This window comes from Salmo salar, chromosome 26 (genome assembly GCF_965601325.2).
Source record: "Salmo salar chromosome 26, fSalSal1, whole genome shotgun sequence".
Lineage (NCBI taxonomy): Eukaryota > Metazoa > Chordata > Actinopteri > Salmoniformes > Salmonidae > Salmo > Salmo salar.
Genome location: NC_138316.1, coordinates 34,391,964 through 34,404,640, shown reverse-complemented (window position 1 = coordinate 34,404,640; position 12,677 = coordinate 34,391,964). Strand labels below are relative to the sequence as shown.

Sequence of the window (12,677 nt, the reverse complement as noted above, 5' to 3'; positions counted from 1 at the left end):
AGCAAGGCTGTGCTCACTCAATCTGTACATAGTCAAAGCTTTCCTTAAATCTGGGTCAGTCACAGGGGTCAGGTGTTCTGCCACTGTGTACTCTCAGTTTAGGGCCCAATAGCATTCTAGTTTGCTCTGTTTTTTTGTTTATACTTTCCAATGTGTCAGGAAGGATCTTTTTGCTTTCTCATGATTTGGTTGGGTCTAATTGTGCTGCTGTCCTGGGGCTCTGTGGGGTGTGTTTGTGTTTGTGAACAGAGACCCAGGACCAGCTTGCTTAGGTGACTCTTCTTCAGGTTCATCTTTCTGTAGGTGATGACTATGTTATGGAAGGTTTGGGAATAGCTTCCTTTCAGGGGTTTGTAGAATTTAGTGGCTCTTTTCTGGATTTTGTTAATTAGCGGGAATCAGTCTAATTCTGCTCTGTATGCATTATTGGATGTTTTACATTGTACACCAAGGATATTTTTTACAGAATTCTGTATGCAGAGTCTCAATTTGGTGTTTGTCCCATTTTGTGAATTGTTGGTTGGTGAGCGGACCCCAGACCTCACACCCAAAAATAGGCAATGGGTTCTTTAACTGAAGTATTTTTTTGCCAGATCCTAATTGGGGGGACAGAAGCACCAGATCATCAGCAAACAGTCGACATTTGACTTCAGATTCTAGTAGGCCGGGTGCTGCAGACTTTATTTCTAGTGCCCTCGCCAATTCGTTGGTATATATATTGAAGAGGGTGGGGCTTAAGCTGCATACCTGTCTCCCCCACAGCCCTGTGGAAAGAAATGTGTGTGTTTTTTGCCAATTTTAACCGCACACTTGTTGTTTGTGTACATCGATTTTATAATGTCATATGTTTTTTCCCCCAACACCACAGTCCATCAATTTGTAAATCAGTGCCTCATGCCAAATTGAGTGAAACACTTTTTTTAAATCAACCAAGCATGAGAAGACTTTGTCTTTGTTTTGGTTTGTTTGTTAGTCAATTAGGGTGTGCAGGGTGAATACATGGTCTGTTGTACGGTTATTTGGTAGAAAGCCAATTTGACATTTGCTCAGTACATTGTTTTCGCTGAGGAAATGAATGAGTCTGCTGTTAATGATAATGCAGAGGATTTTCCCAAGGTTGCTTTTTACACATATCCCACGGTAGTTATTGAGGTCAAATATGTCTCCACTTTTGTGGATTGGGGTGATCAGTCATTGGTTCCAAATATTGGGGAAGATGCCAGAGCTAAGGACGATGTGAAAGAGTTTAAGTATAGCAAACTCTTTAACATCTCTCTCTATCTCTCTCTCTCTTTCTCCCTCTGGGACTCCATCAGTAATCAGTCTGAGATGGTGGCTTGTCATTGCAACTGAAGAACTCTGTGTTTGTGTTTGTGTGGTCGGCTCTCTGTGGAGCTGAGATAGAGAGGGAGGATGATATCCCTTTTTGACTGACTGATGAGCCATAGGCCTGGAAGCCTGTCACAGTTTGAGTCACAAAGAAATGGAGAGAGAAGAGAAACAGAGAGAGAGAGAGAGAGAGAGAGAGAGAGAGAGAGAGAGAGAAAGAGAAAGAGAAAGAGAAAGAGAAAGAGGTAGAGAGGCAGAGAGAGAGAGACTAATAGCATGTCATAGCTTCTCTTGGTCCTCACCTCTAAGATCAACTCACTCACGGACTCTGACACAGAGAGATAAAAAGAGAGGAAGAGTCAGAGAGAAAGGGAGAGAAATGGGGAGAGAACTGTGACCTCTGGATGGAACATTCACCCTCTCTGTCTTTTCTTGTCTAACCTCACCTTCTCCGTCCTCTCTAGAGAGAAGAAGAGAGGGAGGCAAGAGACTCAAAGGCTTTTGTAGGACTAGTGTGTGTGTGTGTGTGCGTGTGTGCGTGTGTGTGTGCGCGCGCATACGTTTGTGTGTGTAAGCTCTAATGATAAACTGTGACGGATCCTAATAAAAAAGAGGGATTTAAAACGCTAGGCCTCTCCTCTCCTCTCCTCTCCTCTCCTCTCCTCTCTCTCCTCTCCTCTCCTCTCCTCTCCTCTCCTCTCCTCTCCTCTCCTCTCCTCTCCTCTCCTCTCCTCTCCTCTCCTCTCCTCTCCTCTCCTCTCCTCTCCTCTCCTCTCCTCTCCTCTCTCTGGCCTGAAACACACACAGAGAACAGTTTTTCCATCGGAAAAACTGTCCCTTCTCTATAACTATAAAGAGAAAGAGAGAGAGAGAGAGAGATAAATAGAAAGGGAGGTTTTTGTTTCTTGTCTGTTTCACTTGCTTCAGCAATATAACATATGTTTCCCATGCCAATAAAGCCCATTTGAATTGAAATCAATTAGAAGAGATACTGAAAAAAAGAGAGAGAGAGATGGAAAGGCAGATGAAAGATAAACTAATGGAAAGGGAGAAAGAGAGAGAGTGAAAAAAGAGAGCAAGAGAGAGTGATGAAAGGGTGATAAAAATGGACAGGGAAAGGAAAGGAGAGAGAGAGAAAGGAGGGAGGGAGGGAGGTATGCAGAGAGGAATGAACTAGCTCTCTTTAGCATTGAGTATTCTGTCCTGCAGTCTGGTCTGTCTTCAATCTATATGGGGTCGTTGAGTTCAGGCTGTCTGTAATTCCCTTTCTCTTTCTTTCTCTCTATTTCTCTCTTTCCCTTTTCTCTCTTCCCCTCTTCTCTTTCTTTCTTTCTCTCTACTTTTTCTCAACTTGTTCTCATCTCTCTGCATTCTAGGTGCCCCAGCAGGTGAGCTCTTCTCTCCTTCAGATTCATAGAAGACGAGAAAGAGAAATGGGGGAAGGAGGGCAAAAGGAGATAGTGAGAGAGTGAAAGAGGGAGAGTGAGAGAATGAAAGAAAGAGGTTTTCCGGTCCCAGAGTCTTCTCTAGTCTTCCCCTCAGCCAAGACTTAGCATGGAGTGGCTTCAATGACCAAAACACCACCACGTCCAACTCTCTCTCTCTCTCTCTCTCTCTCTCTCTCTCTCTCTCTCCTCCTCTCTCTCCTCTCTCTCTCTCTCTCTCTCGTTTCCTCACTCTCTCTCTCTCTCTCTCTCGTTTCCTCCCTCTCTCTCTCTCTCTCTCGCTTCCTCTCTCTCTCGCTCTCTCTCTCTCTCTCTCTCTCTCGCTCTCTCTCTCTCTCTCTCTCTCTCTCAATTGAATTAATTTCAAAGGGCTTTATTGGAATGGGGAACATGTGTTTACCTTGCAAGTGAAATAGACAGTACACCGTAATGAAGTAAACAATCATAAATAATGTAAACATTACACTTACAAAAGTTTCAAAAGAATAGAGCCATTTCAAATCTAATATTATTGGCTATGTACAGTGTTGTAACAATGTGCATAAAATTAAATTACGTGTCACGTCCTGACCAATATAAGTTGTTATTTTCTATGGTAGAGTGGTCAGGGCGTGACAGGGGGTGTTTTGGGCCAATCTATGTTTTCTATTTCTATGTTTAGGTTCTGGTTTGTCTATTTCTATGTTGGGATTGTTATGGGTTGATCTCTAGTTGGAGGCAGCTGATCCGCATTGCCTCTGATTAGAGATCATATTTAAGTAGGGGTTTTTCTCATTGTTGTTTGTGGGTTATTGTCTTTTGAGTAGTGTGTTTTTCCCCCTCGCTGCGTCACGGTTTGTTGTTTTGGTATTTCAAGTTTTCTGTATTTGCATTACGTTTCACGAATATAATAAATATGTGGAACACAAACGCTGCACTTTGGTCCGCTCCTTATAACAACCGTGACAGAATAACCCACCAAAGAAGGACCAAGCAGAGAAAGAAGGAGCAGCAGGAGGAATTTTGGATGGGGAAGGACCCTGGAGTCAGGCTGGGGAATATCGCCGACCAAAGGAGGAACTTGAGGCAGCGAAGGCAGAGCGATGATACTACGAGGCGTTATATGCACCGAAAGGCAAGTGCGAGAGGCAGCCCCAATTTTTTTTTGGGGGGGGGGGGGGCACACTGGGAGGTTTGCTAAGTCAGGATGGAGACCTGAGTCAACTCCCCGTGCTTACCGTGGGGAGCGGGTGATGAGGAAAGCACCGATCTATGCGGAAATGCGCACTGTATCACCTATACACATTCAAAGCCCGGTGCGCTCGGTGCAAGCTCCTCAGCGTTGCCATGCTAGAGTTGGCACTCAGCCGGGAAGGAGTGTGCCTGCTCAGCGCATCTGGCCGCCAGTGCGTCTCCTAGGCCCAGTTTATCCTGCGCCTGCTCTACGCATGGCAGCCCTCATTCCCCAGCACAGCCCAGTTTGCTCTGTGCCAGCGCTCCGCCCGTGCTGGGCTACAGTGACCATCTACCCAGGACGGGTTGTGCAGGCCGTGCGCTCCAGACCTCCAGTGCACCACCATAGCCCAGTGCGTCCTGTTCCTGCTCCCCGCACTAGCCTGAATGTATGTGGTACTAGCCTGGCGCCTCCTATACCAGTCCCCACGTAGCAGACCTCCAGTGCGTCACCAGAGCCCAGTACGTCCTGTTCCTGCTCCCCAAACTAGCCTGAAGGTGTGTGACTAGCCTGGCGCCTCCTATGCCAGTCCCACGTAGCAGACCTCCAGTGCGACACCATAGCCCGCTAAGGCTGGTGCCTGATGTGAGCACACAGTCCGATGTACGTCTCCCCAGTCCGGAACCTACAGCGACGCTGTTCAGCCCGGAGCCTCCAGCGACGCTCCTTAGCCCGGAGTCTTCAGCGGTGGTCTGCAGCCCAGTCTTCAGCGGCGGCTTTTAGCCCAGAGTCTTCAGCGGCGGTTGGCGGTCCGAAGCCTCCGACGATGATCCAGGGTCTGGTTCCTCCAGACAAACAGAAGCGGGGGGATCAGCGGGCGGTGGGGGTACTACGCCCGGAACCAGAGCCGCCGCCATAGACATTTTTCACCCACCCTACCCTCCCTTTGTGTTTTTTTTTTTGGGGGGGGGGGGGTGGTTTGTGTTTTTTTTTGTGGTGTTGGCATTCGGAGTCTGCTCCTTTGGGGGGGGGGGGGGGGGGGGTACTGTCACGTCCTGACCAATATAAGTTGTTATTTTCTATGGTAGAGTGGTCAGGGGGTGTTTTGGGCTAATCTATGTTTTATATTTCTATTTTTAGGTTCTAGTTTGTCTATGTTGGGATTGTTTGGGGTTGATCTCTAATTGGAGACAGCTGATCCTCATTGCCTCTGATTAGAGATCATATTTAAGTAGGGGTTTTTCTCATTGTTGTTTGTGGGTTATTGTCTTGAGTAGTGTTTTTTTTTTCCCCTCTCTGCGTCACGGTTTGTTTTGGTATTTCAAGTTTTCTGTATTTGCATTACGTTTCACGAATATAATAAATATGTGGAACACAAACGCTGCGCTTTGGTCCGCTCCTTATAACAGCCGTGACAGTACGAAAAGAAAACAGATAAATATAAGTTGTATTTACAATGGTGTTTGTACTCCACTGGTTGCCCTTCTCGTATAGCAACAGGTCACACATATTGCAGCTGTGCTTGCACACTGTGGTATTTCACCTAATAGATATGGGAGTTTAACAACATTTGATTTGCTTTTGAATTCTTTGTGCGTTTGTTTAATCTGAGGGAAATATGTATCTCTAATGTGGTCATACATTTGGCAGGAGGTTATGAAGTGTAGCTCAGTTTCCACCTCATTTTGTGGGCAGTGGGCACAAAGAGAGCCAGGTCTGCGTATGGTGGCCTCTCCCAATAGAAAGGCTATGGTCAATGAGTCTGTACGTAGTCAAAGTCAGGTATTCTGCCACTGTTCTCTCTGTTTAGGGACAGAAAGCATTCCAGTTTGCTCAGTTTTTTGGTTAATTCTTTCCAATGAGTCAAGTAAATATTTTTGTTGTCTCATGACTTGGTTGGGTCTCTTTCTTTCTGTCTCTCTTTAATTCCATCAGAGAGTGTAGCTGCACAGCTGGTCAAAGCCTCAGGAGAGACTGGCACCATCCCTGACCATGAGCTCTATGAAATGCACACACACACACACTTGGGCCTGTCAGGGTCTGTTGAGTTCCTCTGATGTGTATGTTAACCACATGGTGGATCTGAGAGAAGAGACAGGCGAGTTCCAGATCCAATGGTATACATTACTGTAGTGATTTTAACAAACAGTGACAGTGCAACGCCCTTTGCGAGTCTCCATCCCGGGTTTCCCAGCCCATAAAGGCAGACATGCTTACCACTGCTCCAATAAGGGTTAATCATTTAAAGGCTAATTACAAAACCATAGTCAGCAATATAGTTGCATAGTCATACTGTGTGAGTGATGATTTAGTATTATACTGATCACAGTTTTGCCCCCAAATGGCACTCTATTCCCTTCATAGTGTACTACTTTTGACCAGAGCACTTTGACGAGCACTTTGAATAGAGCACTTTGACTAGAGGAATTTTACCAGAGCACTTTGACCACTTTGATTAGAGCACTTTGACCAGAGCAATTTCACCACTTTGATTAGAGCACTTTGACTAGAGCAAATTTACCAGAGCACTTTGACCACTTTGATTAGAGCACTTTGACTAGAGCACTTTGACTAGAGCACTTTGACCAGAGCACCTTGATCAGAGCACTTTGACTAGAGCATGTTCACCAGAGCACTTTGTCCAGAGCACTTTGACTAGAGTACTTTGACTAGAGCACATTGACTAGAGCACATTGACTAGAGCACTTTGACCAGAGCACTCTGACCAAAGTACTTTGACCAGAGCATTTTGACAAGAGCACCTTGACTAGAGCACTTTGACCAAAGCACTTTGACCAGAGCACTTTCACTAGAGCCCTTTGACTAGAGCACTTTGACTAGAGCCCGTTGTCCAGAGCATGTTGACTAGAGCACTTTGAGCAGAGCACTTTGATTAGAGCACTTTGACCAGAGCATGTTGACCAGAGCACTTTGACTAGAGCTCTTTGACTAGAGCACTTTGACCAGAGCACTTTGTCTAGAGCACTTTGACCAGAGCACTTTGACCAGAGCACTTTGACTAGAGCACTTTGACCAGAGCACTTTGACCAGAGCACTTTCACTACAGCACTTTGATTAGAGCAATTTTACCAGAGCACTTTGACCACTTTGATTAGAGCACTTTGACCAGAGCACCTTGACTAAAGCACTTTGACCAGACCACTTTGACCAGAGCACTTTTGACTAGAGCCCTTTGACTAGAGCCCTTTGACTATAACACTTTCACTAGAGCACTTTGACTAGAGCACGTTCACCAGAGCACTTTGACTAGAGGACTTTGACCAGAGTACTTTGTCCAGAGCACTTTGTCCAGAGTACTTTGTCCAGAGCACTTTGACCAGAGCACTTTGACCAGAGCACTTTAACCAGAGCAACTTGACTAGAGCACCTTGACTAGAGCACTTTGACTAGAGCACTTTGACTAGAGCACTTTGACCAGAGCACCTTGACTAGAGCACTTTGACCAGAGCACTTTGACCAGAGCACTTTGACCAGAGCACTTTGACCAGTACACCTTGACCAGAGCACTTTCACTAGAGCACTTTGATTAGAGCAATTTTACCAGAGCACTTTGACCACTTTGATTAGAGCACTTTGACCAGAGCACCTTGACTAGAGCACTTTGACCAGAGCACTTTGACCAGAGCACTTTTGACTAGAGCCCTTTGACTAGAGCCCTTTGACTAGAACACTTTCACTAGAGCACTTTGACTAGAGCACTTTGACTAGAGCACGTTCACCAGAGCACTTTGACTAGAGGACTTTGACCAGAGTACTTTGTCCAGAGCACTTTGACTAGAGTACTTTGTCCAGAGCACTTTGACCAGAGCACTTTGACCAGTGCACCTTGACTAGTGCACTTTGACCAGAGTTCTAGTGGATCAGTCAGTCTTTGCTAACAGGCATCAGTCCCATCAGGCATCAGTCCCATCAGGCATCAGTCCCATCAGGCATCAGGTCTACTCCAGTGTTGGTTTGGGACTGCTGCTATAGTCAGTCTGGTTGCCATACCACTGACTAACCAACTACACTAGGCCTGGAGGAAACGACTGTGGTTCACACACACATGCGCACGCACACACACACACACACACACATACACTCACACACACTCAAATGCACAGCAAATCACACAGCCACACACACACACACACATGCACACAAACACACACAGACACGCACACTCACAAAGAGATTGCTGCGGTTCCATTGGACCGCCCGGCTCCGCAAAGTCCACAGCCAATGATGTCATCCGGGTGTGAAAAGCAAGATCAGTGTGTGTGTGTGTGTTTCCTGTAACCTATAAGTGAAGAGTAATTCCATGTTTCAGTAAAGGGTCTGCCTCTTTAAACTGAATAAGATGAGGGATTCTAACTGACTCAGACCGTGGAATGCATAGAGACACACACACACTTCAGGCCCTGCTGCGAGGTGCGCTGGCGTTTATGACCTAAACTCTTCTTTTACTGCAACTAGAGGAAAAATCACTTTCTCCTGAGTCGTCTTTTCCAGTCAGGGCCTCCCTCCATCTCTCTTTCTTTTCCTCTCTCTCTCTCTTCTCCTGAGTCGTCTTTTCCAGTCAGGGCCTCCCTCCATCTCTCTTTCTTTTCCTCTCTCTCTCTCTTCTCCTGAGTCGTCTTTTCCAGTCAGGGCCTCCCTCCATCTCTCTTTCTTTTCCTCTCTCTCTCTCTCTTCTCTGAGTTTGAAAGATTTTCCAGCTTCCAGTTTCTGGATTTTGGCAATGTATGTGCATGTGTGTTCAAGGGTGTGTTTGTAGGAGGGGAGAAGAGTGTTTGGGCTGCAAGAGGGATAATGTGTGTGAAGGGCAGTAAATGGATGTGTGCCATGGGAAAGGTGTGTGTGTGTGTGTGTGTGTGTGTGTGTGTGTGTGAGTGTGTGCGAGTGTGAGAGAGAGAGAGAGAGAGAGAGAGAGAGAGAGAGTAGTCCAGTGAGTTCACAGGGCCCAGGAGAGTAGATAGAAGTCAATAGACCATAGAAAGAGAAATATAGCACAGCTATGACCATACCCAGAACCAAACATCCCCTCCTCCCCTTCTCCCCCCCTCTCCTCCCCTTCTCCCCTCTCCTATCCTACCTACTATATTAACAGACAGTATTATGGTTGTTTGAAGAGTCCTGTATTGTAGCTTTCTTCAGGCATAATTCCCTCTAAAAAGAGAAGCATTTGAAGAAAGATCACAGCTTTAGACACTAGCCTCTGCTTTGAGCAAGATTAAAATGCCAGGGAGAGAGATAGATAAAGAGAGGGGTAGAAGAGGGGGGGCAAGAGAGAGAGAGAGAGACAGGCGACAGGAAAAAGGGGAAAGAGAGTTAGAGAGATAGGGGTGGTAGAGAGTCACAAAAGAAAGAAAGAGAGAGTCAGTGAGATGTGGGGAGAGAGAGAAAGAGTGACTAAAGAGAGAGAGGAGAGAGAGTCAGCGAGATGTGAGGAGAGAGAGAAAGAGTGACTAAAGAGAGAGAGGAGGAGAGAGAGAGTCAGTGAGATGTGGGGAGAGTGAGAGAAAGAGTGACTAAAGAGAGAGAGGAGAGAGTCAGTGAGATGTGGGGAGAGTGAGAGAAAGAGTGACTAAAGAGAGAGAGGAGAGAGTCAGTGAGATGTGGGGCGAGTGAGAGAAAGAGTTACTAAAGAGAGAGAGGAGAGAGTCAGTGAGATGTGGGGCGAGTGAGAATGCTGTAGTATTTAAGGATATCCTAATGCCTCCAGCACAGTAAGCCTCTGTCTCCCCAAACAATTTTAAAAACCAGACCAAACGTAAACACGGCCCTTCACACAGGGCTCAGAGAGGTTAGGGGTCCTGTGACTGAAGACAAACCACGACATTAGAGATATGGTAAAGAACAGGGGACTTTCAGACATAGGGAGCTATACTGAGGACACCACCTGTTGTATATTACACCATGTACCAGCATTACTATGAAAACAGGCCTTCTGAAAGTATTCCTATGATTAATGCTACCAGCTCTCACAATCTCACGTCACAACTAGACGTCCATCCACGTTTCTCAAACATAACATTTGGAAGTTGTTCCAAACATCACATTTCTAAGTGTTTAAGGTTAAATTTAGGCATGAACTCTGAATTTTTAAGGTTAGGGTTAAGTTCAGACATTAACTCCACATTTTCTCAAGGTTAGGCATTAACTCTGAGTGGTTAAGGTTAGGGTTAAGGTTTGGGATAGGCTTAAAAAAATACATCAAAAGAAAACTTTCTATCGCTGGATTGGAACTCTTGGAATCAGAGGCAGATGCTTACGCCCCTCCACCATCCCCGTCCACCATAGCAAAACACTCACTGTTACCCCTAGTGGCCGGTTTCCACATCATCTCCCGCTATCCTCACACATGGATGGACGTCCAATACTGACAAGTATCACAAGTGACCTGGCTGGATTAATGATGGGTTGGATGTCTGAGTATATGTGTGTGTGTTTGCGCACTTGGAGACTTCTGAAGACAGTTGTATTGCCTGAGTGGAATTCTCTGTAGGATCACAGCTACGTTATAAATAGCCATAAGGAAAACATACAACCAGAACCTGTCAACCAGGAGTGCTAACGTTCTCCTTTCACTGCCACAGTCAGGTCTTGCCCCTGGACTTTACAACCATACCGATGTAGGGTCTTCATTTCAGCCAGTTTGATACACCAGGAAAATAATCCTGCAGTAACAGGAAATGTGAATTATTATGTGGGTTATAATTACTATAATTTCTTCGTAGGTTTTTTGTTAGGGCAAATAAAGTCTGAAATGTTAAAGTGGAAATTACAAACTTTAGATGGATTTTATTAAGATCTGTAAGTGTGCGTTCCAAATGGCACTGTATTCCCATTTTAGTGCACTACTATGACCAAGGACTATAGAGCTCTGCTCTAAAGTAGTGTGCTATATAGGGAATAGGGTACCATTTTGGACACACCTTATGTGTATATATTGATCTCTGTATTGGAACGTAAGACGAGAGCCACACTCTGTCCATGTAGTCAGATAGAACCTGTCTGTTAGTTTGAGTCCCAGACATCTCCTGTTAAATATTGATGTATCCTCTGAGAGCATGACTTGAGGGGAGGAGAGTACAGAGGAGGTCCCTAGAAGATGTGTTGATTATTATCAAATCTAATAGCTTGACACACACACAATCATGTACACACAGGCACGTACGTACCTACGCACACACTCACTGACACGCACCACACACACACACACACACACACACACGCACACACACGCACACCACACACACACACACACACACACACACACACACACGTACACACGCACGCACACACGCACACACGCACACACGCACACACACACACACACACACACACACACACACACACACACACACACACACACACACACACACACACACACACACACACACACGTGTCTCAGCTTGCCTGGCCAGCTAATCATTGCCACGGCTCACACACTGAGCCGGCTTACAGACTCACACAGAGCGGAAGGCAGGCTGCAACTCCGCATGTACAGACCAGAGATAAATAAACACAGGAAAGATCACAGTCCAATCCTAACCTTTTAACCATTAGTGGAAACCTCTACCTACTACAAGTTTGAATAGACACAGAGACACAAACACACACACAAACACACATACACACATATAAATGCAGCCACATACACAAGCACACACACACATTAGCAAGCAATCTTACCTGGGAGATCCCCCTCACTCTGCTCCCCCGAGTCGGAATCCATTTTCTCCTCCTAAACTCTGGACAGAGAACCTCTTATTCTTTCTCTCTCTCTTTCACTCTCTCTCTCTCTCTCTCTCTCTCTCTCGCTCTCTCTCTCTTTCTCTCTCTCTGCCTCTCTCTCTGTCTCCCTTGCTCTCTCGCTCTTTCTCTCTCTGTCTCCCTCTCTTCCACAGCGAGTTAGCTATTTCCCCTCTCTCTTTCTCTTGTTTTTTTTGTTGCTCTCTCTCGCTTTTCAGAGGCAGTGAAACTCTCCTCTCTGGCTAGAACACAGCAGCTGAGTAGGGAATAGCTGTGACTGGCTGAAAGCCCTGATTTGCTGAGCTGTACCTCTTTTGCTCTTTATTTTTTTGCTCCCTCTTTCTTTCTCTCTTCTCCCTGGCTCCCTCCCTCACTCGCTAACTGTGCTGACTCCTTCAATATCTCTCTTCCTCTCCTCTACTTTCCTCCTCCCGTCCCTCCTCCCTTCATCATTCTGGTCAGTCCCTCCCTCCCTATCTCTCCCTCTCTTTCCTTCCCTCCCTCTCTTTCTCTCTGTACTGTCACTCTCTGTCACTCTCCTTCAGCACTCTCAATATCTGTCTTTATTTTCTGTCACACTCCCTTTCTGTCCTCCTGTGCTCACTCTCTCCCTCTCTCTACATGCGGTGTATCTCTCTGATCATTAAGTTATGTGTATGTTCCACTGTGGGAGAGGAGAAACTGAAGCCAGTAGCAGCAGTAGCTAGTTTTTACACCACCAGCTCAATCCCCTGCCTTCCCTCCTCCTCCCCTCCTCCCCCTTCCCTCCTCCCCCTTCCCTCTTTCTCCCCCTTCCCTCCTCCTCCCCTCCTCCCCCTTCCCTCCTCCTCCCCTCCCCCTTCCCTCTTTCTCCCCCTTCCCCCTCTTTCTCCCCCTTCCCTCCTCCTCCCCTCCTCCCCCTTCCCTCCTCCTCCCCTCCCCCTTCCCTCTTTCTCCCCCTTCCCCCTCTTTCTCCCCCTTCCCTTCCCTCCTCCTCCCCCTTCCCTTCTTCC

The 12,677-nt window shown here is 46.4% G+C and overlaps 1 protein-coding gene across 1 annotated transcript in view; it reads right to left on the bottom strand.

Annotated features, from left to right (window-relative positions):
* LOC106587176 (tumor necrosis factor alpha-induced protein 8-like protein 3) overlaps window positions 1–12,336 on the bottom strand; it is a 43,606-nt gene extending 31,270 nt beyond the window's left edge. The window contains exon 1 of the mRNA XM_014175256.3: window positions 11,626–12,336. Coding sequence (XP_014030731.3) covers window positions 11,626–11,668 — 43 coding nt within the window. The 5' untranslated portion in view covers window positions 11,669–12,336. The remainder of the gene's footprint in view (window positions 1–11,625) is intronic.
* Between the last annotated feature and the right edge of the window lie 341 nt (window positions 12,337–12,677).